The sequence below is a fragment of the Verruconis gallopava genome, assembly GCF_000836295.1.
Source record: "Verruconis gallopava strain CBS 43764 unplaced genomic scaffold supercont1.29, whole genome shotgun sequence".
NCBI classification, from domain to species: Eukaryota; Fungi; Ascomycota; class Dothideomycetes; order Venturiales; family Sympoventuriaceae; genus Verruconis; species Verruconis gallopava.
Window position 1 is genome coordinate 159,759 of NW_015622165.1, and position 25,377 is coordinate 185,135.

At 53.9% G+C, this 25,377-nt stretch overlaps 7 protein-coding genes across 8 annotated transcripts; 5 read left to right on the top strand and 2 right to left on the bottom strand.

Annotated features, from left to right (window-relative positions):
- Positions 1 to 811: 811 nt before the first annotated feature.
- Positions 812 to 1,872, top strand: PV09_07409 (uncharacterized protein). The gene is made up of 2 exons (XM_016361171.1): positions 812 to 1,189; positions 1,246 to 1,872. Exons 1-2 carry the CDS (start codon positions 951 to 953, stop codon positions 1,811 to 1,813), a joined length of 807 nt encoding a protein of 268 aa, XP_016210991.1. The 5' UTR covers positions 812 to 950; the 3' UTR covers positions 1,814 to 1,872.
- Positions 1,873 to 2,421: 549 nt separating this feature from the next.
- On the top strand, positions 2,422 to 3,937 carry PV09_07410 (uncharacterized protein; the record flags this gene model as incomplete). The annotated part of the gene is made up of 1 exon (XM_016361172.1): positions 2,422 to 3,937. One exon carries the CDS (start codon positions 2,422 to 2,424, stop codon positions 3,856 to 3,858), a length of 1,437 nt encoding a protein of 478 aa, XP_016210992.1. The 3' UTR covers positions 3,859 to 3,937.
- Positions 3,938 to 4,444: 507 nt separating this feature from the next.
- Positions 4,445 to 6,873, bottom strand: PV09_07411 (aspartyl/glutamyl-tRNA(Asn/Gln) amidotransferase, C subunit). The gene is made up of 2 exons (XM_016361173.1): positions 5,042 to 6,873; positions 4,445 to 4,987 (listed from the first exon to the last, which is right to left on the bottom strand). Exon 1 carries the CDS (start codon positions 6,772 to 6,774, stop codon positions 6,094 to 6,096), a length of 681 nt encoding a protein of 226 aa, XP_016210993.1. The 5' UTR covers positions 6,775 to 6,873; the 3' UTR covers positions 4,445 to 4,987; positions 5,042 to 6,093.
- PV09_07412 (uncharacterized protein) lies at positions 5,242 to 5,820 on the top strand (the record flags this gene model as incomplete). The annotated part of the gene is made up of 1 exon (XM_016361174.1): positions 5,242 to 5,820. The coding sequence occupies one exon, from the start codon at positions 5,242 to 5,244 to the stop codon at positions 5,818 to 5,820; it is 579 nt and encodes a 192-aa protein (XP_016210994.1).
- Positions 6,874 to 7,001: 128 nt separating the features above from the next.
- On the top strand, positions 7,002 to 9,136 carry PV09_07413. 2 transcript variants are annotated; one of them, XM_016361176.1, is made up of 4 exons: positions 7,002 to 7,428; positions 7,480 to 7,791; positions 7,848 to 8,851; positions 8,932 to 9,136. In XM_016361176.1, the coding sequence occupies exons 1-3, from the start codon at positions 7,166 to 7,168 to the stop codon at positions 8,773 to 8,775; spliced, it is 1,503 nt and encodes a 500-aa protein (XP_016210996.1). In that variant the 5' UTR covers positions 7,002 to 7,165; the 3' UTR covers positions 8,776 to 8,851; positions 8,932 to 9,136. The 2 variants fall into 2 exon arrangements, with proteins under 2 accessions (XP_016210996.1, XP_016210995.1); XM_016361175.1 differs by having other exon boundaries at positions 7,848 to 9,136.
- Positions 9,137 to 14,639: 5,503 nt separating this feature from the next.
- On the top strand, positions 14,640 to 18,673 carry PV09_07414 (uncharacterized protein). The gene is made up of 9 exons (XM_016361177.1): positions 14,640 to 14,849; positions 14,960 to 15,347; positions 15,405 to 15,608; positions 15,687 to 15,769; positions 15,828 to 16,007; positions 16,057 to 16,149; positions 16,201 to 16,357; positions 16,420 to 16,664; positions 16,721 to 18,673. Exons 2-9 carry the CDS (start codon positions 15,179 to 15,181, stop codon positions 18,146 to 18,148), a joined length of 2,559 nt encoding a protein of 852 aa, XP_016210997.1. The 5' UTR covers positions 14,640 to 14,849; positions 14,960 to 15,178; the 3' UTR covers positions 18,149 to 18,673.
- Positions 18,674 to 20,233: 1,560 nt separating this feature from the next.
- PV09_07415 (uncharacterized protein) lies at positions 20,234 to 23,584 on the bottom strand. Its single transcript, XM_016361178.1, has 2 exons — positions 21,129 to 23,584; positions 20,234 to 21,040 (listed from the first exon to the last, which is right to left on the bottom strand). The coding sequence occupies exons 1-2, from the start codon at positions 23,102 to 23,104 to the stop codon at positions 20,965 to 20,967; spliced, it is 2,052 nt and encodes a 683-aa protein (XP_016210998.1). The 5' UTR covers positions 23,105 to 23,584; the 3' UTR covers positions 20,234 to 20,964.
- Positions 23,585 to 25,377: the final 1,793 nt, after the last annotated feature.

Genomic DNA, 25,377 nt, shown 5'->3' on the forward strand with positions numbered 1-25,377 from the left:
TTACAGCCTGCGCCTCGCTCGGGTCCTTGGGCCGAATGTGTAAAAAGGCCATCTCGACACCGCCGGTCGCGAACCTAACTTCGTCTCTTCTTCGGTTCGGCATGCACAAAATGGGATCGTGCTTCGTTCTTCCAAAGGTCTTCGTTGAAGGGACCCTTGGCAGGAGGAGGGCCAGGCATTTCATCGTTCGAGTTTAGCAGCATTTCTTGGACGACGGTCAACTAGGAAAGGAGGGGTGTATTCAGTGATTGCGAGTGGTTTCATCCTATCAACAAGCCCTGGATATATGCACCACTGTTTTCTAAATTGTGACCATGGGTTGTCTGAGAGACTTGCAGGGAAACCTTCCGCCAATGGCTTGATTCAGGTCAGCACTAGACTCAAGTCCATCCGAATCCATGCGCCATGGCCCTCATTGAATTTTTTTTTTTTTTTTTTTTTGCTTCAATTTCATCAAAAGATGCACGATAATCTTAAGAGGACTGCCTATGTTTTCTCGTCGATGAAGCAGATCCTCACGTGTGCGCCAAGCCATTGTCAGACTGTTTTGTCGCTGTGATAAGTCGTCAACGAGGCACTGTGTCACGAAACCGCACAACCCTGCACAGAAACCTCACGGTTCGCCGGCGTCAACGAACGGGGATAGGCTCTTTAGTTGCTGTCAGTCCTTTATTTGCTCTTCACTAAACAGAAGGGGCCGTGGAGTTTTAGGAAATCCCCCCTGTAATTCTCCCTCCGCTTTGGGGGCTTACCATGTACAAGGGGCAGTGCAGCGCCAAAAATGCGTTCAGGCTCGCGATGATTGCAGACGTGGTCCTATCGTCCCAGTCAGAATTTCTTTAAGGTCGCTTTATGTTCCACTCAACGGCTATCAGCTCTTTTCTACTCTGGTCTCCAGCGTTCCACGACAGCTCGTGGTGTAACGTGGCTTGCACGACCGTCGCTGGAAGATGGCAACCTTTCTAGGGCCGCTCACTACAACATTTACTCCGCCTGCATCATGTCTCGATGTAAGTTTTTTCTATCGAGATTACAATTCCGCTGCGGTGAAGCTCCTGGACGCGCCAGAATGTTTTCCGTCAAGTTATGTGAGCAGTGGGTTCTACTCTCCGGGATTGTTTTGCCCGTCAGGCTATCATGGATACACGGAGAATGATGGCGCAGAGACGAGTATAAATTGTTGTCCAAGGTGCATTTGGGCCTTCTATAGTAAAGAACTCATCATATGCTGAACATCTGCTGTAGTCAATTTCAGTTCTCCGGTCCCTGGCCTGGAGCATGCCTTACCGTCGACACCGCAGAGACCATCAGCGTATACGTAACAGGAAACCCCACACAAGCAACATCAACTCAGTATTACCCGCCCACTGCATCGCTGTACGCATCGGCGATACAGGTTAGGTACAGAAGCTCAGACCTAGCTTCCTCTACCGCTTCGTCGTCTGGCTCAATATCGACCACGGCGGGACCGAGTGCAACTGCTGCCACTTCGACATTGGTTAGCAGTTCCACTCCAAGCTCTGCAAGTAACAGTGACAACACGGCTTCTGGCAACACCAATGGTATATCGACGGGCGCAAAGATAGCTATTGGCGTGGTTGTACCTGTCATAGTTTTGAGTCTCATCGCTGTAGTAGCCGGCTTGTTGTATCGTCGAAGGTCGCGGGTGAAGGCTGCTCGTAACGTTCAGGAGATGCCTGCGCAAGAGATGCAGGCTCGGGAGACAGTAAGGTATGCGAAAAATCTCGTAGAGGTAGACGGCACAGCAACCCCGACGCTGCGTGAGCCAGTTGAATTAGACACAAGGAGATAAGGATAACCCGACTTGCGCGATGGGTTAAACTGTCGAATAATAATAACAGCGCGTGCACCTTTTTAGCTCTCTATGATACCTAATTCTGAGCGGATCGTAAAGCACTCGATTGTTCGTTGACCTCGTTGCCGACCATTTCAATTTGGATCATCAATTTATTCGAGACCCTGACAATCCAATGGATGATGCCTGATGGCTCGCTTGACCGGTTGCCCTCACCCAACATGTCCCTGCTGAGATGGTATGTTAAGCAACAATTCATTCACGGTCGAAAACTTGACAGCCTCAGTTGCTGCAGCGCAAATTTGACGCGCGGTGCTCAAGATGCAAACTCACAAAGCTCAGTCATTGACGCTGCCGCTACGAGCCTGTTCACCGGAATTTGATGTATGGATTACATCAGGCTGAGACAGAAGATTGCCTTCTGCGGATGAGCCCACGACTAAATAGTCTTCCGCCTTGTAATTTTAATGATCCAATTACTCTGCCCATTGCCAACTTTGCTCAAGAAAACTGCACTGTCAGAACCTTTATTTTCACTTAGTTTTCTTCGATTGCAAATCTTTGCGATTTGGGACGCAGGTGGCAACAAATCGACATAAACCGAGATGTCGATATCTCTTGTAGAGATATCTGAGCTCCTGGACCTGATACACCATTTGGAGCATGAATCTTCTACTACAGAAGAATTCCTTGAGGCCCAAGTCCGCGAGCAGGAAATGGCTTTATTATTGGAGCAAGCCATTCGAGAATCAATTCAAACATGCGAGGCTAGTGAAAAAATTGATGAGCGGGATGAAGATGACGAAGCAGATTTGAAACGAGCATTGGAGCTGTCTTTGCAGCCTGACGTAGCCAAGGATGAGATCAAAGATGACGATATAAGCAGGGAGGATGAGTTGGATGAAGAGACCAGGTTGGCAATTGAGCTGTCACTGAAGCAGGATGATGAGACCTCAGATTCAGCGAACAAAGGGAAGCTACGCGATGTTGTTGTTGATTTTCCATCGACGAACAGCTCTGTAGGGCATCAACATGCCTCAAGCCAAGCTCGTCGAGAAGATTACACGGGGCCAATGGAAGTTGACACCACAGAAACCGGGAACAAACGCGCGACAGGGAAGGAGTTCCAAAAAGAACTCCATTCTCCGCTGGAGTGCATACTTGATCTGGATGGAAACTTGATGCAGGAGTGTTCATGTGCAGGCGCAGCCGAGAGCGCGTGTCCCGCTTTTGGTGCCAGACATACGAACATCCTTTCAAATTTAGAGATCGAGTTTGCCTTCCCTGGCGAGTTTGGAGTGATAACACACTTACCGCAAGCACCAGAGTGTTCTTGGTCGATTGGCAGCAGGTCGGAAAGCGCCGTCCCGCCGCGTCTGGGGATTACCATCGTGCCTGTTGCGGCTGAGCTTGCAATTGCTGATCCAGCATTGCGCAAGCGCCGTATGTCGACTGGTCTGACTGAAAACAGGCCGCTCAAATGTGTGCGAAAGGCGGACGACCCCATAGAGGATTTCTTGTGTAGGCTTGACGAGGTAACGTTGCAGCTGTCATCGACAGTCCCGGTTTCCCCAGCGATCGTCGACGTCATGGAGCAGGCGAAGCAACTTCGCAGGCGCGTCGAGAGCTTGCCAACCAGTACCAGCGGCATCATAGCTGGCCACAACGCTAGAATTCTTCGCCTCGCCGAACTAGTTCTTGAAGCCACGTCGTTTCTTATCACTCCACCGAAGGATAAAGAACACCCGGTTCAATTCTTTGAGTTCCTTAACAAAGCTCAACACTCTGCAGGCGCGTTCTTTGCGCATCACGCACATCGCCCAGAAGAAGAGCAGGCATTCAAATTGGTCGACAGCCTGGTCTCGGCGATGGTCAATGAGGTGATGAAGGGTACTGCTTTGCACGAGAAATACCAGACGTGGCAAGCAGACCAGACTCGTGAAGCAGCTGCCAAAGTGAACAGAATGGGCTATGAGGTTGTTCTGATCGAGATGAGCAAAGTGCAGAAGAATATCATGAGCATGCGATGTGGAGCTGGGTGAGAAAACCGAGTTAGCAAAAGGACGCTTTATCATTCGAAAGCCCTTAGAGGTCGATACTGCATTTCGTACTCCGAAGTTGGTTGAGGTCTTCACCAACAAGCTGGCATGCGTTCACATCAGTTCTCAGAAAGCGCGTGTGGCGAGATGTGTAAATTCATGTCCAATGGAAGATGGAGCGATGACCCTATATCTCTATGGTTGATGGCGTGAGTTCAAATGGTAGAATTGCATGAGCCACAGCTGGCGAAAACGAGAGATCGCCATATACATTGCGATGTAGAACAATGCGAAAGTAGCATGAGAGTCATTGTACGTCGAGCTTTTTTGCCAGCCACTAGATTCCATGGGCATTGAAAACCATCCAAGACAGGAAAGCAAGATATTTTGAGCTTTCCTCGCCTACAATCAAAATATCCAGCTGCCGTCTCAGCCGTTTATTGGCAATGATAGCTTGATGTAATATAAGTTAAGACCGAAACCCGATTTTGGATTGTACTCAGATCTGACTAGCCGAAGACAAACGGTCACGTGTTGTACTCATTCCACATGACTGGAGTCTATCACCTCACATGCGCAGAAGAACACAGCCTCAATATTGTCTATTATCGGTGTAAAAATCTTATGTGAATAGATAGTAAGCTCATATTGTCCGTTGATACATTCTACATAGGCCCATGATGAGCCACTGAAGAGGTTGCGCACGTCTCCCACGGCTATTATGTATAAGATTCCATGCTGGCCGTCCTTGAGCCCGTGAATTCTTCTTTTCACACAAAAGAGAGGTGTGGAGATCGTCGAAGAAGATCAGAGGTGATTTCAAGGTGATGCGAGCCCATTTTCCGCAAGCCATGCGGAAAGCTGATTGGCAGGAGCAAGCGATGACCAGCATACAGATTCAAGAAGAGCCATCAGGGATTCAATTTGGAGTCCATTGATCAAAATAGGTGGCTTGGCACCGGGTTTCGATGACAGAAAGTGTTCTATGGCTGGTCTTGCAGATCAGACATCCTCGCGCGGCCTCAAAATCAGTATTAGGCCAACAGTGGCGAGATCGGAGCCGCAAAAGCTTCCTGGACGCTTGTGAAACGATTAATTGAAATTCAGATCCCAAATCGAGAGAATACAAGAACTGAAGCAGTTAGAATAAGATCTGGGTGAATGGCGGGGGAGTGTTAGGACTCGCTCCTGCAGCCCGAAAGGGAAGTGTGCCAAGCCTGGCACATCAGTCAACCTACTTATAGCCCACTCCTCCCACCTCTGCACCTCTTTCCTTTCCTCTTTCCTATTCCTCTATGTGCCAACTGCCTTGGTGTCAAAGCGCTCTAGGCATTTGTCACTCGTCATCTGCTTCCGTCGTCGGTTCTGCCAAGTCATTTTGAGGTCATGTCTCATACTCCACGTGAGACCTTGTTGTCGCTGAACGCAAGTATGCTGTCGCCACCCAAGACACCAGCGCGTGAGCAAAACACCAACGACGGCTCTTGCACGTCGATTACAGGCCACTATCGCCGCAAGGAAGTTATTGATGGTGATGTGGTGCGGACTTACGAGTCACGATACCGTCGACGACAGTCAAGCCTAACCAACAGTGAGGGTTATCGCCAGCAGCCCAGCGGAGTAACTGCAGAATCTCGAGAGCGAGCTTTGCAGACTGCAATGGAGTTGCCATCATCGGTGCTCATCGTGCAGGGTCTTCGCCGATTATTGAATTCAGACGAACCGTTATATGATGACTTGAAAAAGGAGCAGAGAGCACAACTTCAAAAGGAATATCTTAAAGAAGTTGGGGCCGTCGAATATGTCTGCGATGCTCAAAGACCAAAAGTCAACTCCCTTCTGTCGCCGCCTGCAAGCCCTAGGGGAAGGGTCTTCTCGCAAAAGGTTGGTGTTAGCAATGAGGAAAGATTCTGCGAGTGTTGTCGGAATCACTGCCTGCGAAGTACCTCCAACGATGCTTTTTGAACAAAACGGTTGAAGGTTAGCCCTTCGTCGGTCGTCGTTGAGAAGGAACCAAAACACGTGATCAGAAATAAAGGCCTGGCGCTAGTCCGGAACTTGAGGTGTGATTGGGCTTTCGAGACTTCATACTCGCAGATGCCTGACTCAGGATGTCTGACATCATGGTGTTGCCTGGTGTGAACACCAAGAAGCTGATGGTGCAGTATCATGGTTTCCAGTTGCAATGTCGGCGCCGCCGTTGTACTACAATGATATCCAAACAGGGGCCAGGGCGACTTAGTCGCCGCTGCCCTTCCCAGTATCCACCACAAAGAAGTTCCCTGCTTTTCTTTGCGCGTGACTGAGGGGGTCCCAATCGCTCGGTTGTCGCTGCGGCCTCTCCGTTTCCGGCTTCCTCCTAATCCTCTGGTAGTGCTTGCCTACGATTTCCTCCTGCGCGAGTGCATCCTTGAGCGTCTCCAGCGTTATCTCCTGTTCCTTTTCTGCTGTCGCGGTTTCGTCCCTGATTGCGCGAAGAGGCTTGACGCCAGTAGTGTCGACTTTTTGCATCTCCTTGACGAAGTGGAGCTGCGCTGCCAAGTCGTCCATCATCCTCTTTTCCTCTTCTGCGGAGGTGGGAAGCGGCAACGCAGACAGTCGCAGAAGGTGGTGTAGTTTCTCAGATGTGATCGGTGGCGGGCCGTCGGAAAGATTCTTCGGCGGTAGGAGCGACGAGACGGACCACGATGGCTTTGCTAGCAATGAGGCAATGTCCAGTTTCGGTGATTTCTCCTGGGTGCTTGAGCTTCCAGAGTCCGCTACCTCTTCCGTTGCGGCCGTCGTCGACTGGAATCTACGAGTATGAACTGGTAGGTAGCGTCTTTTCGTAGGATGTAAGCTCGACGCGGTTGCTGAGCATCTCTTCGCGAGGCTAGAGCCGTTCATCGCGGAAACATACTGTGTTCGCAGCATTGGCATATCTTTTCGAACACGGGGGGTCTTTGTATTGAAGCACGCGGCGGAGCAGTCGACAGACTTTGTATCTTTGCCTTTGTCGCAAGAAAAAGGCAGAGGAAGGGACGAGGTGTTGTCGAACAGTCCCAAGCTTTGACCATTCCTGATTGAGTACCGACTTCCAGCTTTGGTGGAGACAAAAACCATGTAGGGCGTGGAAGTGCGCTAGACGGATGCAAATGGCCGACGCCCTCGAACTGTTTGATCACGTAGTTTCTAACTACAAGTAAATGCGTTGTAACCCTAGTTCTTTTACCACATCGCTTCGTCTGTTCCCGCATCTACCTTCTTATCTGGCCAAATCTCCACAGTTCGTACTTTGTCACGGCCTATATCGGCCCTCTGCCTGCCAGTGATGGAGATAGCAATTCGAGCAGCGTCTCGTTGCTCTCGGCAGCCTTTCATTTCCAGATTTCTTCTAGGCAGTTCGAAACGAAGTGATTTTTGCGCTCGCGATAGGAGCTCGTTGCGTAGACATTTTGCGTCGACTCGTCTGCTCCAGCTGAAACTGGCAGATATGGCCGAGCAAGACTTGAATGCTCTCCGGGTCCGGGAGGACAGGCTTATGGGAGATATTCACTACACTTGCCAATGGGGAACGGGTCAAAGATGGGGCGAGTGCGTAAACTTTAGTGCATTTACGTAGATCGGACGTTGATCGAAACATAGTCACCCTACAGAAACAGGCATGAAGCGTCTTGCCTTGTCTGATTCCGACAAGCAGGTGCGCGACTGGTTTGCATCCACGGCCAAACAACTGGGCTGTACGGTCACTGTCGATTCAATGGGAAATATGTTTGCCGTGCGACCAGGCAAACGAGATGGCCCTCCCACATTTGCGGGCTCTCATCTGGATACGCAACCCTCGGGCGGGCGATACGACGGTATCCTAGGCGTCACCGCGGCGTTAGAAATGCTGAAGACGCTTAAAGACAGCGGTATCGAGACGGAGTTCCCGGTAGGGGTCGTGAATTGGACGAAGTAAGTTTCCCCACCCCACGTCAACGATGCGCGAGGAGCTGAGGCTTTGCCGGCAGCGAGGAGGGCGCAAGATTTCCCGTGTCTATGATCTCGAGCGGTGTTTGGGCGGAGCAAATCCCGCTTGAGCGAGCTCACAACCTCAAAGAAGTGGGTGGCGGCACCGCCACTATGAAATCCGAGCTCGAACGGATAGGGTACATGGGCTCAACACCGGCGTCCTACAGATCCGTTCCGATGGCTGCACATTTCGAGCTGCACATCGAGCAGGGCCCCATCCTGGAGGCCGAGGAGCGCAAGATCGGGATCGTGAAAGGCGTGCAGGCGTACAAGTGGTTCACGGTGGAGGTGCGCGGCCGCGACACGCACACGGGGACCACGCCGTTCGAGAGACGGGCAGACGCCATGCTAGCGGCCAGCAAGATGATTTTGTACAGCCACCGCGCCGCGACGAGGGCAGGCGCGAGAGCTAGCACGGGCATCTTGGTGCTGGAGCCGGGAAGCACGAACACGGTCCCGGGCTACGTGCGGTTCAGCCTCGACGTGCGCGCTCTCGAGGATGCGAAGGTCGACGCCGTCGAGGAAGACTGCAGAAGGGCGTTTGCGGCCATCGCTGCTGGCGAAGACGTCGACGGCCTGAACAAGGATGGTACGCCTGGTCTCGCGTGCAGCGTTGACATCACCGTGGATTCCGTCTCGCCCGCCATCAAGTTCCACGAAGACTGCATATCCTGTGTGCGCGAAGCGAGTAAAGGGCTGTTTGGAGACCAGTTCGACAATCTAACGAAGGAGATGATCTCGGGCGCGGGACACGACAGCGTGTATACTAGCTACGTCTGTCCGACGAGCATGATATTCATCCCGTGTCGAGACGGGGTCAGCCACAATCCGACCGAGTACAGCAAGCCGGAAGATTGCGCTCTCGGTGCTCAGGTGCTCCTGCAGAGCGTCTTGCGTTACGATAAGCTACGAGCCTCAAGGGTTTAGTAATGTGATGCAATCAGATACGAATGGATCTCTGTGTCTCACCACAACGTGACAGTAGGCTCCGCGAGAACACAATGTAAGCCCAACACCAGACTCCCATGCCGCTCAATTTAAAAAGTAAGAGAATGCCCAACGAATGCTAAGTTGTGCATGAAGCATTTGCTCTTTGGAGAACGCTTCTAGATAGTCTGCTTGACATGGTCTGCCAAGAACTTCAAAGTCAATCGCTCTCATGCCCTTTGTCAAGATTTGTTTGCATTCCCAAGATCACAATGCCACGGGCCCCTCTTACCCCTCCTCACATTTCAAGATGCCCACGACAAAGCGTTGAGCCGTTGCTTAGAGAGATTCTTGTCAGCGCATTCCAGAGAAAGCCTATGCCCTGTTCGCACTATCCTCGTTGATTCGCGACATCTGGGCCCGACTTCAGACGAAGATAAAGCATGTTGCTTCTTCGCCAGCAGCCAAGCGAGCGGGCGCAGGCGTACTGCGGGCCATGTTGACTCGTGATTTTGAGTATCAGATATTTCAATCGTCATTCCCTTGTTTAGACTTGCTTTCGGTGCGTCGAGGACGGACCTCGTACGCCATAATTTCGGTGCCCTTGGGACACTTTGATAGGTGATTGGGGTCGTCAGACGGCCACTTACGGACGACTTCGTACGAGTTTCGGGAAGGCGCGGTGTATTCACCATCTCTGATGAGGGATGACCATTCCTCGCGCTCTCATCGATATATATATACAGCCGGGCGTGTGATCAATATCATATCCTTTCGCGCAGCCTCTCACATGGCTGTATCCTCCCGTGCGATGGGAGCCAATAGTATAGACATGCATATTCGGAAATTAGATCTTCTAGTTCAACTTCAGCTTCCGTTTTAATCCTCAGCCATCTCACGGTGTTGGCGTTAGGATGACTGGTGGCGCGAGACAAACACGACAAATGACTTTGATGATAGAAAAAAAAAGCTAGGGGAGCCCAGATTTCTTTTTTCTTTTTTCTTCTTTTTTTTTTTTTTTTTTCGGCCGGTCGTCAAAAAAAAGTCTGTCGAAATGTGCCTGTAGCTGCTCTGCCTATTTGCTGACGGGCTCGGATTCTCGACGTTTTGAAAGCAGTTTTGCGCGATAGAACGATTTTGCGTAGTCAGCACTCGCTTCTGCACTTTCAAAGAGGTTTTGCCAATCAGCATCATGTTTGCCAAATCAGAAACAGGTGGATTCAGTCGAGGCGCCGCGACTAAGTTAAGCTTCTTCCCTTTTTGCGTACCGATGAGACGGATCCACCAAAACGGACTTCTGTCTGTGATTCTCTACCGCAGACCAAGAAGTCCATACTATCTTCGTAAATAAAGCAAGTGAAAACGCCTGTCGACCGAGCTTGTTGAAACACGCGAGAGCTTCTTTTCTTTTAGGTGATTAAATCCGCCAGATAGCTGTATTTCATTCATGGCTACCACGGGAATGCAAATACTCCCGACGCCGCTTGATTGAGAGTTTCTGTCTTGATCTGCGGAAATGTGAAAGCCAAAAAAAAAAAACAAATTTGCTCTAGAGATCGACTGCCAGTTTCTGTCCCCGAAAAAAATTAAGACTTAATTCAGGCATTGGACAATGTATTGAAAAAAAATTTAAACAAAACCCTCCACTGAGGCCTTGTCTTTGTGGATCAAGAAGAGTGGGCAGGATATCACGGATGCATCGGATACAAGGACAAAGAATGAGAACAAAGACAACGCATATTCTATTCCTTCGGTAATCCTCGTCGGTGGTGGGGGCCTGCTTTGGACATTCATTTCGAGTTTCACATAGGAGAAGCTTTCAAAGCCCACACGAATGTCTGATCGCCATACGACGATCTCGTGCGCGCAACTTGTTTCTTGCGTGCTCACGATGTCCATAGGGTTTTTATTCTTATTTTTTTTCCCTTTTGCACGGCAATGGCAATTTACGACGGGCTATTTCACTAGATCGACCTTCCCGTAGAATGGTCGGAGCCAACACCACGCCAATTAAGCGTTGAGAGGTGCAGAGTGGTTACCGCGGTTGACTCGTTTGTGGAGCTTAGTGGCGCAGGGTCTCTCTGGCGTTCCACATGACGGGCTCATGCGAAATCGTGACACCAGCACATTTGGCATCCGGATCCACAGACGGACAACGATGAGACCGACACCTCAAGAGAGAGCAGACGAGACTCTAAGATTATTGACCTTCTGCTGAGCACGACGACCAAAAGGAATGGTCAAAAAAAAGGAGTGTTCCACCGCAGGGCGTTGGTTCTAGTGGAAGTCAGCGTGCCGCGGACGATGGGGTACCATCGTGTGCATTAAAGGCTTGTTGGCAAAACCCCCAATTTAAAGCGCCCAGACTTCTGGCGGTTCACCCGTGGTTCACCCGGATCGGAAAGGATTTTTGTCGTCCAAAAGGTAATGACCATAATTGGGGAACCATTACGAAGATGAAAAAATCGACAGGCTCCCCCTGCTGTCGAAGGGATGCGCAAGCAGCCGCAGGGGCCATGACGAGCAGATGCTCGGACAAACAAGGACGCCGTGGCAGGAGATGGGCAGCGTTCAGCGCGAGCAGGAAAAGCACCCTCCAGTGGTGAAGGGGGGAGGGGGCACGGAGGGAAAAGGCGCGCCGGGTGGATCGCCAGCGCGGCTGTCGAATAAGCTTCTCGGAGTGCTACAAGCATCGGCCCTGGGCCAGGTCGTGCGCACGGCTGTTTGGAGGATGAAACAACACCAAACCGAACTGCCAGGTTTCCAGGGCGGATCTGGCTGTCCGACACTCCTTGCCGGCCCTGGCCATTGATCTTTCCATCCTGCCCGAACACGTTCATCTGCTTTGCTGCTCTGTGACGTTCGATTTGCCCTCCGTTCGGTGGAGATTCGAGCCGCGGATTTCGCATCGACACGCGGTTCCGTGAGTGCTCTACGGCTGGTGGAAAGGATCGCGAGCGACATTGCCCAGGTCGGGATATCCGACCATGGGCGTTGGGTTTGGTGGTTGTGCAACAGAAATTTGATGCGCCGGAGGATTATACGGGCGGTGTCGCGCGAGCAGACGATGGAACCTCGAAGCGCTTGTGGAGGGAGAGATGGAGCGAGGGCGATCATTGCGCTCCTCATCTCCATGACTGGCAAGAACGCAGCGCAGCTGGCGGGCCGCACTGTTGCGTGGACGAAGGCAGAGCCCGCGACAGGGCGGCCAGCATGCTAACCTCGATGCCGTGTAATTCGCTCGCGAGTCGTTGCGATCTCCAGCCGAAGGCAGGTCGAGCAGGGATGGGGGGCTGATTGCATCTCGGCGCAGAGATCATCGGGCGACAGGCTGTCGAATCGTGTGGCTGCAGGCTGGGACGGACTGAAGCGTGCTAGCGCGGTCCATCGTCCGGGGCCTGTCCCGTTGGCAAGGAAAAGAAAAGCGGCTGCCGCCGACGCCTGGGCGTGCAGCGAGTGGGCGCTGTGTGCGTCGTGTGCGTGGTGTGTGTGTGTGTGCGCGTGTGTATTTAAAGCGGGCACACGCTAAGAATGGCCCAATCTCTCCACGTGAGCCCGACCAGCCACCCCAATCCTGATCTGCACATCGCCGCTGGACACACCAACCGGATGTGTGTGAGGCTGCCGTTTGGGGGTGAATTTGGACTTGTCCGTCCTTACTGCGGAGCTGCCGCCGTGACGGGTGTGTGTGTTGGACGCCTGCTGCTCTTCTGGCGCACATGTTCATTCAGTGCGGCGATGACACATGACTCCATCATACAACGTGATGCGTCAGCAAGCTCTTTGGCCCTACACGCTCGCTCGTCATCACCATGTTCATGCCTACGCCAGCTCACGAGCTGTGCGAACCCTCGGCGCCGGTGCGATGCACAGCACTACGTGCACGCCCCAACTTGATGGAGGGCACGGGTGGAAGCAAGGCGTGGTCGGACAAAGCCTGGAGGAAACACGGGCGGAGAATGAAGAGGAGATGGGCCGTGAGAGAAAGACCGTGTGGCTTGACTGTCCAGGTGTTTTCGCATATATATTGAAGTGTGTCATTGTGTTCTCGATCTGCCTTGACTCGTTGTCAGAGCACAAGCCGACTCGGCCTGGAAAACCGAGCTGTTCACGACGCCTTTCTGAGCGCTCGTTGACTAGGCCACACCAGAGAAAAGGTTTGTCTGGCCTCTTCTCCGTAGCACCAAACACGGGGACATTTGCTGTGGCTCCCACCGCTCCCGCCTGAAATGAGTTTGGATGTCTGCCATGCGCATACCAAAAAAAGGGCACCACGCACACGTACACACAAACACGAGATGCAGCCAGTTTCAGGATCGCAGTGGCAGAGAACTCGTCGTCAGAGGCTTTGTAACCTCCCGAGAAAAAAGAAACTATTGCGGGAAAGTGCCTGCCGCTCGCCTGGGCCTCCCTCTTTGCACAGCAGGCCTGCACGAGGGCGTGGATGCGTGGGTGTGCGCGCGTGTGTGGGCGTGTGTTTGTGGATGTGTTCTGTGTGTGTTTGTGTATGTGTGCGATATTAGCTGTCTCAAGGCTGCGAAACCACTGGTCTTGCAGTTTCGTGCTTCTAAAACTGGGTGGGCTACTAAAAGAACGCCATCCAACACGTACAATGTCGATCGTGCTGCATGCAAGCGAACTCCACACAACGCTCGATACGCCCGACCGACCACGCCTGTCGCCGTGCGGCAAAGAAAGATTTCTGACGGGGCCGTTACGGGTCCCTGGTTTTCAGCTCATCAGCGCATGCGAAGAAGCGCACGTTGCCAACCACATGGTCAGGCCAGCAAGATGAAAAAGTAACTTATTGTTATCGTCATTTTAATTTAGCGCACACAGCCGCAGCAAGAGTCGCCTCGTCTCATTCGCCTTTTCGTCGTCGTCGAGAGCTGAACGCGTTTGGTGGCCCGCTGAGCGAACAAACGGTCTCGAAGGGGGAAACAAGGGGAGACCGCTCGGAAGCAGAAGGCAGGAGACAAAGTGATAATCGCCCACGGCTACGGAGCGAAAACAATCATGCGTTTCGTACATGATGGGGGAGGGCTGCGGTGTGGTGGGAAACACAGCGTTTTGGCGCTCTGCCTCCTGCGCGCTTGGCCGGGCTCTTCTGGTTTTGTTTCCTTCTTCTTTTCTCTTTTTTTTTTTTTTTTTTTCCCCTCTCGTTCCCTTCCCATCACTTCCTGTTTCCCTCCCGGCCTTCCTGTCCATCGCTGGTCGAGCCCCGTTCCGCAAAGAGACACGCCATGAGGCGGATCCATTTCGGTTTAGCGCCCACAGGCTGTCCCTCCCCCCCGGCCTGACACGGCGCAAGTGGCACGCCGGTCCACACAGTAAGCCTGCAAAGGGCCTAGCACCTCCACGTCTTGGCAGCTCTCCTTTCGGGAGAAGGCAGATGCGCGGCCGCGGATGCATGATCTGACAAAGCTCCGCGAAAAATTAAAAAGGCCGAGCGGAAAGGCTGGCTGGCAGCACAGGCGGCGGACGTGGGGGAGGGCTCGCTCAGTCGCAGCGTGTCTGCTTCCGCCTCGTACATCCACGGCGCGAGGAGCCACAGGTAGCGTGGGCACGTCACGATGACAGGAGGGTTTCCAGCAGGCAGAGGGGCTGGCGGGCTATTCCCGAGCGGGCCACAGATCTTTGGTCAGGCATGGGGCCAATGACTGGTGCAACGGGCGAACCGATCATGCTCGGGCGTGTGTGGCTACGGCAGGGGGGCGCTGCCAGCCGCCGCGCGCCAGCACGCCCAGCGCAGAATGCGTGCGAATTCCGGGCTAAGCCTGTTCTGGCCGGGCCCAAACCCTAACCCACGCGCAAGCACATTGGCAGAGTGGACTTGCCTTCTCTGCCTCCGTCTCCAGATTGCCGGACGTTTCGCTCGCTCGTCGCTCTTTCCCTCTCTTCTTCTCTCGCCCGCTCCTCATCCCTCCACCATTCCTCTTCTCTCACCGCTGCGTCCGTCCTGTCCGTCGCGAGTGCCGGCCGCGCTGCTTTCCAGTGCCCGTCATCTCCTCCATCTCTCTCCCATTCTCCGCCCTTCGTCCCGCCTCGGATTCCCGTAAGGCTGTCCGTGTTTGGTGAGTTTTATGTGGGTGCAGGTCGTCGTTTGGTGCTTGCGGCTGAACAACGCACACTCGCACCACACATCCACCCGCCCTCACGCATACGGAGACTGACCTTTGCAAAGAGAGAAGCTGCGTCTCATCACCACGCGCGAGCCTCCCTCCTTCCTCACTCTCTCGAAGCTCCGCCACGTGTGAGTCTCGTGCGCGCGCCTGCCTCGACCTGCCCGCGCAACGTTCTCGTCGCCGCTGCTGGGCATCCGCCCTCGATCCTCAGTCTTGTCCTCGCCACCGCTGCAACGACCGTGGCAGCCTCGTCTTCGTGACAGCCTGCCGCTCCAACAATGGCTGCCCTTCATCACACATCGCCAACGGCGGCAATGCCTGGCCACCACGGCCCACCAGGTCCTGCTCACGCTCCGAACGGCCACATTCCGCCTGGAATGCCGCCACAGCAGAAGACTGTTGCTCAAGCTCTTGCCGCGGCAAACGAGGCCGCATGGATTCAGCTTGGTACGTTGATTGACTCTGCACGCTCTCTTAACTCGCTTGCTGACCCGAACTCACCAGGATCGCTGAGTGAGCTGCAAGGTGATCTCGACGGCGCCGTCGCCGCCTACGAACATGCCATCCAGCACAACTCGTGGTCCGTTCCTGCCATGTCTGCCATTGCTGCCATTTTGCGCAATCGCGACCAGTATGCCCTGTCGATCGAGTATTTGAGGACGATCCTCAAGATCGACGGCACCAACGGCGAAGTCTGGGGCCAGCTTGGTATGTCCCCCCTCCCCCCCAATCGCTGTCCTTAGCAGTCGATGCGTAAGTGCGCTTGAGACTGACCCATCTCCTCAGGACATTGCTACTTGATGATGGACAATCTTCAAGAAGCCTACTCCGCCTACCAGCAGGCACTCTACCATCTGACCGACCCCAAGGTAAAACTATTTCGACAGCTTCGAGCACACTCGACAGCGACTGATCCGTCTCACGTAGGAACCGAAGTTGTGGTATGGCATCGGCATCCTTTACGACCGCTATGGCTCTTTGGAGCATGCAGAAGAGGCATTTTCGCAGGTCATGCGCATGGCGCCCAACTTCGACAAAGCTAACGAAGTCTACTTCCGCCTCGGCATAATATACAAGCAACAGTCCAAGTACGACCAAAGCTTAGAAGTACGTGATGCTACACTGAGCTCACAATGTCTTGCTCACCATGCCTTAGTGCTTCAACTACATTGTCAACGACCCACCTCGACCGTTGACTGAAGAGGACATCTGGTTCCAGATCGGCCACGTCCACGAACAGCGCAAAGACGTAAGCTCCACCGTCGCTTGTCTGCATGTACACAAGCTAATATGTGGTTAGTTTGAAAAAGCAAAAGCAGCCTACCGCCGCGTCCTGGATCGCGATCCAAATCACGCCAAGGTCCTTCAACAGCTGGGCTGGTTACACCACCAACAAAGTGAAAGTTTCGCCAGTCAAGAACAGGCGATCCAGTATCTCGAGAAGTCAGTCGCTGCTGGTATGTGATTGGGCTTCTCTCCTGTCTCGTGTCGCGTTATTCCTACTGACCGCATCCACCAGACCAAAACGATGCGCAAAGCTGGTACCTGCTTGGCCGCTGCTACATGTCACAGCAAAAGTATCCGAAGGCGTACGAGGCGTATCAGCAGGCGGTTTACCGCGATGGTCGCAACCCTACCTTCTGGTGCTCCATAGGCGTGCTTTACTACCAGATCAACCAATACCGCGATGCGCTTGATGCCTACTCCCGAGCCATCCGCCTCAATCCAAACATTTCCGAGGTTTGGTATGACCTAGGCACTCTGGTGAGACGTTCCACAGCTACAGTCTTTATGCAACATGCACTGACGTGAGTCCTTAGTATGAGTCTTGCAATAACCAGACGGCTGATGCACTCGATGCGTATCAGCGAGCTGCTGACCTCGATCCAAACAATGCTCATATTCAGGCGCGCTTACAGCTCCTGCAAAACGGTCGCCCAACAAACGGCATGCCGAATCAGAACAGCGCACCTTTGCCGCAGGATATTCACCCACAAGCATACCAGCCAACTCCAGCTAATGGACCACCTGGACCACAGTGGGGTGCTTCGCAGGCCCCGTCTGGACCACCCCCTTCTTTTGACTACAACCGAACACGTATTGCGGAGATCAATCAGACTCCACAGGGCCCGCCACAGCAGCTGCAGCCTATGGAGCACAGAGATCCGGGCCGTCAACCTGGCCCGCCACCACATCTTGGCCGACCTCAGAGTCCCAAATCGACAGAGCCACCTCGACATTTCCAGGAGCCACCTCGACCGCCAACTACGGGTCACCAGCGGCGCACGCCATCACCGAGATCGCAAGGCAGTGGTCCGTTTGCGCCTCAACATCTTCCCCCACCTCCCCCGCCAGCTATTCAGAGTGGTAGCACAACCTCCCAGCCGCTCGAAACAGGCCGGAGGATTACCAACCCGAATTATGGACCACAATCCGCATCTGTTCCTCCTCCTTCGACTGCTCAGTCCTCAGCTGGCGTGCCACCGTACGGTCGCTCTAGCCCACCTGAAGTTCGCCCGATCAATATCGATCGTCCGGCGTCCGCGGGCTCGTCATATCCCCCTTTTTCACACCACGCAAATACCTCGGCACCCTCTTCGATTGAAAGTGGTGCTCGTCCACCGCAGGCTGCTATGGCCGCCGCCGAACAAGCTGCTCGCGATCGCGAGCACGACAATCACACGCCGTCTACAAACGGCACCAAGCGGCACCGCGACTGGGAAGAAGACTCAGCCGTCAAGCAACCGGCGGATGAGAAGCGTCAGCGTATTGATGAGCACGTTGCACGGCCCCCTTCGGTTCCCATGCACGGTCACTCGTCTCCACCACGTCCACAATCCTCTTTCGACACGGACGCACAGGGGCGTCGCCAGGCGGATGAACTGCGCCGCGCGAACGAAGCGTATCACCCTTCGGAGGCGGCGCACCACCCACCGTCGCTACCCGCCATTAACAATGGTCAACAGCCCACTGCAAGCAGCCGCAGCCCGCCGCAGCCGCAGCACCAGCTACCACGCATGTCTGAAACGGTCAAGGAAGAGCCCAGACGCGAAGTCGTCCACGAGCCCGCAGCCCGACGCATAGAGGTGGACGAGAATTATGACGACGATGAGGATGAGAAGAGACCTGTCCCGCCTACCCCAGCTGCACCTGTATCGAACGCGGCGGACCCAAAGAGAGACAGTCCCAAGAGCGCATCTGCCGCAGCAGCAGGTTCGGAACCTGCTGCTGCAGCCGCAAGTGCGTAAAGCTTTGTTGTGAACCAACGTCGATGGATTGGTTTCTTGCGATTCTTAAGACTTAATGTGTAAAATTCGGGGACTTCTTTGCGATACTGAAAAGGTGCTTGCGCTTTACGACCGAACACGTGTTTATGCGAGCCGATTGACTGTCTGTGGCTGGATACCACCATCACGAAAAATTGGCGCGGTGCCTGCGTTATTTTCCTCTTGAAAGCTCATCAGCACGTGGGCTACATGAGCACTCACTATTGTGGGAATTGATTTCCTTTTTTTTCCCGTACTCTTTTCATATACACTTGATGCTAGTTGAAGGTGGGCGAAGCATGTGACTTACTCTTGGTGCGCCGTTGGGGCTGTCTTCGAGCAGTTGCCTTTTCATTCTCAAGTATTCACCAGTGTTTTCTCTTTGGTTTCAGTTGTGTCCTCACGCATGTTAGCAGTCAAAAAAAATTAGTAAGGAATATCATCAATCGATTATTCAAATTTTAGCCATGTTAAAAGTGAGCGATGGACAGTGCCTTCTACTTGTACATTTCCTCCAGTTTGGAAGCAAAAGACACCACCTTCCCGGTCGACCTGGTGTGGTGTGACTGCTTTTGCGGCAATTTCAATTACGCTTTCACCCCTGGCTTCCTCGTCGGTTTCCCCATCACGCTCGAGATCCCCACGACACGCCCTCGCTGAACAGTTGAAAAAGCGGACGGCCTCTCGTCCGCCTCCTCGTTCGCAGTACTCTTCGCGCCGTCCACTGCGGTGCCAAGGCGCTCGGGACCAGGCCTGCCGCGCCATTCGTCCTCGAGCACGCTTATCGTCGTCGCGACCCTCTGCCGCCCGCGGAGCCCGTCGCTGTGCGCCGCTGGTGCTCGGCCTGCTCAGCAGAACAGAGCCGATCGGTCTGGCGACCGGCGACGGACACGCACACGAAGACGGCCGACAGGGCCGTCTGGAGCGCGCTCGGCCTGGCTTTCGGTCAGCTGCTGCAGGCTGCTGGACGAGTCGGCCGTCACGCCTGTCAAAATGCGGGGGTTGTGGGCGGCGGCGCGTGTGCCGGCCGAGACGCAGTCATTATCTTTACTCACGAAGGGGACAGAAGGTTGGAGAAGCCGACAGTTGACGGCGAGTGAAGAGTAGGAGCCGACAGAGGGACTGGAAAGCGAGCACGCTCAAGAAATGCTGGCTAGCTCCCACACGCGTCTCCTCTTCTTGGTCGAGATCGTACACTGCTGCGAACTGATCGCGCTCGTCGGCGTCAGCTGGCCAGATCGGGTAACATGGTAGTTTAGTGTTGGCGCACGCAGACATCGTTTGGCATCAACTCCTCGAAGAAGGCAAAACTGACCGCGCAGGCCCGTTCCGGGCTTTTTCGCTCTCCCGTGCTCTACTCAATGTCTCCGTCGTCTACACACGCCCCGCGTAACACACGTCCTCGCCGTCGAACGGGGACAGAGCCGGAACCACGATCTCAGCGGTCGAGCGATCCGAACAAGGTGCCGGACCGTCGGCAAAAAAAAAAAGGCCCATCCCTTGGCTCGCACATGTTCGTGCGTCGAAGGAGATCAGAAACAAAGACGCTCGTCGAGCCTCTCCGGGCGAAACCTTGTTTCCAGCTCTCGAGAGGCCCCGAAACGACGCTCGACTCCTGCGCCGAGGCTTGTTTCGTCACCGCGCCGCAGGGGGCCCTGGGTTGATCGACCGCGCGTCTCAGAGAACAGAACACAGCGAGCGTCCGTGGATGTTCTTGGCATCTGCTCGATGGAGCTCGATCCGACGAAACGACCTCCTTCATCCCGTTTCTTCTTCTTCCTCTTGCTCCCTCCGACACCTGCGTCGTGTTTCCTGTTTGGTTTCCCCCGCCCCGCGACCTTGTTGCGTTCTTTGCCTTTCCGCGTTTCCTTCGCCCTGTCTTCTCGTTTTCTCGGCAAGTCTTTGTTCCAGCTCGGGCTCCAGACTACCTTGGCCTGGCATGTTCGAGGCGTGATCCCTGCATTGGCCAACACTCGCAGGCCTTATATTAAGTTTCGAGTCATATTTTCTTCTCAGCGTCACGATTTTCATGTCAGAGGCACAATTTGGTCGAGAGCCTTCTAGGGAGCTCTATCATATTGTCCTACATCGATGTATTGTAGACTTTATAGCTTTCAAACGCCGTTCTTTCTCCGCGCCGTCTGATCTTCCGTCCAGGGTCATCATCACATGTTTTTAATCCTTGAATTTCAGGCGAGCAAAGAAAGGGGAGGGAAGAGGGGAAAAAGACAAGAAAAATAATAATAAACCGCGTGGAAACTTGAGTTTCCCAATGTCGAGGGTATCTGTACATTGAAACCAAACCCCGCCTCTCCTCGCTGGTGCTAGAAAAAAAAGAAGACGAAGATGCAACAAAAATCCTATGTTACAACGCCCATATATGCGCTCGGAGCATGCATATCTATAGCCCATACCTGGATCGCTCAATGCAAGTTATACGCTGAAGAAAGAACTTCACGATGAAGGGAGAAAGAGAAGGTTAGAAAAAAAAAAAGAAAAAGAAATCTATCCCGGGGGGGGCGATCGAGATGCTCTCCACCAGTTCATTTTGGCCATGCGGAAGTTTCAAAGTGCGCCTCACCATGCGAATGTGTTTGCTCCCGAAGTCGCGAAGAGCTTGGAAGGAAAGTTCGAATAGCTGAATAGCGTATGGGCCGCCGAGTCTGTTAAGAGTTGGTCGGGAGTTAAGACATTAATGTGATAATTTTCGTCGGTATCGTGGGTATCGTAGGTAAGTGGTCGTTGGGTTTTCCTTTTTCCTGGCTCCGAGTCTTCAGCTGCGGGTTTGGAGACGCCGTTCAGCCGTGGAAGTTGCTGTTGGCTGTGCATCCGTTCATGAGCGAATTCTTGGGCCAGTCGTACCCCGTCTGCGACCTGCTCATCGTCGTCAGCCCGTTGCTTCGAAGACAGAAATAGGAGGAAAAACTTTTGCTCCTGGAAAAAAAGCCCGGTTGCCACTCACCAATGTGTCAAGTTTGGGTTGCTGTATGGAACGGGATGGTTTTTGATGTATTCCGTCGTCGGATAGCCCGGAGGATCGCATGTCACCATCTCCTCGCCTTCGTCTTGGTAGATGCGAAGGTAGTCAACACGCATGGTTGCTGGCATCAGCGTGCTCAGGCCAGTCAGATTAAGCTCAGCAAAGCCGTTGCTCATGCCGAAATTGATGATCATTGCCATCGGCTCTTGCGGAATGACTCGTTGCCCGATGTTTCCGTTGGGACCTATCGCACGAGCATCGAGGGTCCAGGTGGGCGTGTCGCCGACATACCATGTTATGGTCCCATCACTCCCAGGCGTATACTCAAAGGCGTAGGTCTGATACGCATTGCCGTCATACCAGTCGTTGTTGAGATTGGTGACGCCGGAGACTGCCTGCTGGTACACGCCGCCGCAATAACTGTTCATGGTGGTGACATGCGGATCATACAACTCGATGAAGTCGTAATCCGGACGCCAGAACACATCGAATGGCGCACATTGGTATGACTGGGACGCTGATCCGATAGCAGCTTGGTTTGGTGGATCGAGATAGACGACCGTAGCCTCGATGATATCGATCTCCGGCGCGCTTCTCGATGTGCCCGGAGTTGGATGGTCTTCGCCTGTGCATGTGCAAGCCGGCAGTTTCATGCCCGGAAGCAGACTGACGCCAGTAGAGTCGCTTTGGTTCGGCGTGATACCGACGTCGCAGACATCATCGTAGCTGTAAGGCCACATTCCATCCGTCGTTGCTGCATATCCAGGCCTCCCCAGGTTGCCCATCGCCCACACGCCGGGCCAGAATCCAGAGGTGTCGCCTCGTCCCGGTAGACTGAGGGAAACTTCTACGTGGCCACCCTTGAAACAGAGCTTATTCCAGGATTGGATCATACCGGAACGGTAGTTGAGATTGTGGTTCTGGAAGGCGTCGAAGCGGATGTTGAGCGTTCCGTCTTTTGTGGTCACCGCGTCCGGATCGTACCACTCTAGGTCCTGCGTGACACCGTACCAAAAATCCATGGCCTGGAAGAAGGGATCGTCGCCGTCGTAGAATGTGCGTCCGTCCAAGTTGTACTCGTCCGAGAAGACCAAATTCTGCTTTTTGCCAGCGAACGACGTGCGCGTGTACGCACTCTTGGGCGTGTCCGGGTCTATCAGCGAGGTGCGAACATTCTTCAGCAGATCGAACTGCTGGGCATCTATGCACAACGGGTCGCCTTGACAGGATGTCTTCGCAGGCTCGATGATTTTTTGCACAAACGTCACGACAGGATATCCGATGAACAAAGCCAGGGTGCCGAGCGTGATCAAGATCAGCCCACCAATGTTTACCACGCCTCGAGAGTTGCAGCACGATGTGCAGCCATACCCTTCCTTGTCGTTCGGGTCCGGATTGTGCAGATAGTCATCCTTTTCGACGTCCTCCGGATAGAGTAGCAGGCCCGCCGAGGGCTGAATGTTGTACTTCTCCGACACAGTTTGCGTATTGATCAATCCGTCTTCGCTACCTGTTCTCGACGGCGACCTCGAGTCGTCAAATGGACTTGCGAATGGGCCCTGCCTGTTGCTCATGAAAGATTCAGAAGACCAGCTAGATCGCCTCGAGCCCGTTAGCGAGACTGGCGAAGGGAGCGGAGAGTCCTCATCTCTAAATCGGTTCCTCGAGAGAGCTCTCGAAGGTGGAAGAAGTAGTTCTGCGGATTCGGCTGCATTGGGCTGGTTTTGATATGGTGAGCGCTGCGAAGCAGCGATTTGAAGCGAGCTTGGAAGCGAGTGCTGCGCTGGGGTGAGCGAGCGACCATTCTGTGGCGTACCCGTGGAGGCCGAGTGAGATGAGAAGTCCGTCAGGATGTTTTGTGAGCCAGAATTGAGGCGGACATGAGGCGTGGGGTGGCGAGGTGCAGGAGGTATCGGCGACGTCCGCTGGAACGGATTGTTTGAGCCAAGGTTGGCCATGTTGGAGGTGTCTGCAAAGGCAGGACTATGGTTTCAGTCTCATTCCACGCCGAGCTGGTGTCGGATATGCGTCGAGCGAGGTTGCTCTCAAACTTTTGAATCGTCGTCGCAGCGGCGAAGGCGTGGGGTTCCTGTCAAAGGAGGCGAGCAACGCCGATGCTAAGGAGCGAACTTGGGTCGGCCGTAACGAGAGTCAGACTTCTAAACGAGCGCGGGCGTAGGAGAGTTGGATGCAATTCAGGCGGGCATGCGCAAACATGGACTTGCAAAGGAAAGGCCGGGCGGAGTGGCTCGAAGGGAATGTACACGGCGTGAAGGCTCAGCAGGAAGCACTCAGTCAGCCTCGTGCACGCTGCAGTCGCGTGCTCTCTTGTGTCTTCGGCAGCCAGAAGAAAATTGAAATAGGGCGAGAGCCACCGCAGACGGCGTGGGAAATTCAAATCAGGAGCTCTCCGCACGCACAGTTGCGCCTGCGCGAACGGTTCTTTGCTCTTGATACCACAGCGCCCGACTGCAACGAGTCTCAGCACCGAACTTCTTTGAAGCTGTCGAACACTGCCAGCGCCGCTGCGGCCTCTGATTGGCCCCCCCTGGAGCTCGGGCGAGCCACTCAGAGCCGGCTGGTGGCGACCGCACAAGCTGTGGAGCCTGACGACCAAAGATCTCGCCCTGATCGCTACTCGTCATTGTCTCGCTCCAGCTGACTGGATGGCTTACTTGTCCTTCTCGGTCTGGGCCTTCGTTGGCCGTCGTCTCCAGGCTCCTCTCTGCGCCTGTCCTGTCGCTGGCTGTCCCTCCATTCGAGCGTTGCTGGGCCCTTCTCGCAGAAGCTGGAATCCTGCCCCTGTCGTCACTAATAAGGAACGTCCTGAGGCCCGGCATCTCATACACTGCGGTGTGATCGTCCGTGCAAGATCCCATGCCCCTGGGCCGCCGTTCTTTCGTCGGTCTGCCGCTCCAGCTGGCGGCCCCCCCCCGATGATCATAGCTGTATTGGCCTACAGCCTCTGGCTTTTTCCCGTGGCTTGTGCTGTCCAAGGAGCGACAAATCATGTTGGCTCAGGGGGAAACAAGCTTTCGTCTCCCGCGCAGGCGCGCGACTATGGCTGATGTGGTGACGCGGCATGGCGAACAGGCCAGAGATAGCTCGAGGGACCTCTATCGGTCGCATAGTCACTCCTGTTCTCCAGTGCGACGCATAAAAGCATCACTTTTTTGAAAGTCCGATTTTCGAAACTCGTCGCACCGCCCCTCAAGTCAGAACAAGTGATGCCAACCATATTTTTAGATTCAGTGGGAACGTGGCGAGACGTTGCAAGAGCCGCCGTTCTCGGTGCACTTTCTCCCGCACGGAGCGCATAAGGAGCGCTTTGCTGTGTTTATACCATCGGCAAGGTAAGGGGATGGGGGGAAATTTTCACAATCGACTTTTATTAAAGTCTCCACATCCAGATGCTCCCTCCGTTCGCCGCGCTCCACACTGGAGGTCTCATCCCATGTGCGACCGTCTTTGAAGGTCCCGGTCGCAATCAAAAAATTCTGGTTTCGGCACGTGGTAAACCTCACAATCGTGCTTCTGCCTTCGCTTGAAAAATCCAAGGGTGGGTAATTTTCGCCTGCAGACGATCTTCTTCGAGGATCACAAGGGCGAGCAAAGCCAGTACCTGGATTTTCTGGACTCTCCAACGCAGCGTCGCCACGGGTGCGAAAAGCGAGCGTGGAGCCAATTCCCTAGAAAATCGAGTGCGAAGGATACGACTCCAAAAGACTGGCGTGAATTTATGGACGTGTGTACGTTGCACTTTGCACGTGTATATGGTCTCTAGAGTAGACGCAAAATCAAAGACGACTTCAGTGTTCACCTTTGTTATTCGCTTCGTGGCCTTATGTCTCTTCCATTTGTGACCTGAGCCAACGATTCATAGCTATCTCCGCAGCTCTGTCATGATGCTTCTCAAACTATCAGAGAACACTGTTCGCCGAATGCATATCTGCTCTCTTTATTCCAACCAGTGTTAAACCAGCCATTGCGCTGCGAGGAGATGTGCGCCCTTAGCGGTGTTTGGGTGAGGCGACCTTTTGAGCATCAAGCGATGAACAGCAGCATAGTTGGACGGCTACACTGTAATGAAGATCTGTCGCTGAGCTCCAATGGTGCGGGGATTTATATCTGGGAATTGCTCACCGTATTTCTGATCTGAATCCTGGCTCGAGTCACCATACTCGCCACCCTTGACCCGTTTCTTTAAAAACCAATCACGGAGTGTTCCGAG

What these genes read in the sequence shown, in the direction of transcription:
- PV09_07414 (XM_016361177.1), top strand. Translation starts at nt 15,179, where the DNA reads ATGGCTGCCCTTCATCACACATCGCCAACGGCGGCAATGCCTGGCCAC. An exon ending in GGCCGCATGGATTCAGCTTG is followed by an intron (nt 15,348 to 15,404) that starts GTACGTTGATTG and finishes CGAACTCACCAG; the next exon opens with GATCGCTGAGTGAGCTGCAA. An exon ending in ACCATCTGACCGACCCCAAG is followed by an intron (nt 15,770 to 15,827) that starts GTAAAACTATTT and finishes CGTCTCACGTAG; the next exon opens with GAACCGAAGTTGTGGTATGG.
- PV09_07415 (XM_016361178.1), bottom strand. Translation starts at nt 23,104, where the DNA reads ATGGCCAACCTTGGCTCAAACAATCCGTTCCAGCGGACGTCGCCGATA. An exon ending in AACCCAAACTTGACACATTG is followed by an intron (nt 21,041 to 21,128) that starts GTGAGTGGCAAC and finishes GACGATGAGCAG; the next exon opens with GTCGCAGACGGGGTACGACT.
- PV09_07411 (XM_016361173.1), bottom strand. Translation starts at nt 6,774, where the DNA reads ATGCCAATGCTGCGAACACAGTATGTTTCCGCGATGAACGGCTCTAGC.
- PV09_07409 (XM_016361171.1), top strand. Translation starts at nt 951, where the DNA reads ATGGCAACCTTTCTAGGGCCGCTCACTACAACATTTACTCCGCCTGCA. An exon ending in AGTATAAATTGTTGTCCAAG is followed by an intron (nt 1,190 to 1,245) that starts GTGCATTTGGGC and finishes CATCTGCTGTAG; the next exon opens with TCAATTTCAGTTCTCCGGTC.
- PV09_07413 (XM_016361175.1), top strand. Translation starts at nt 7,166, where the DNA reads ATGGAGATAGCAATTCGAGCAGCGTCTCGTTGCTCTCGGCAGCCTTTC. An exon ending in ACGGGTCAAAGATGGGGCGA is followed by an intron (nt 7,429 to 7,479) that starts GTGCGTAAACTT and finishes ATCGAAACATAG; the next exon opens with TCACCCTACAGAAACAGGCA. An exon ending in GGGGTCGTGAATTGGACGAA is followed by an intron (nt 7,792 to 7,847) that starts GTAAGTTTCCCC and finishes CTTTGCCGGCAG; the next exon opens with CGAGGAGGGCGCAAGATTTC.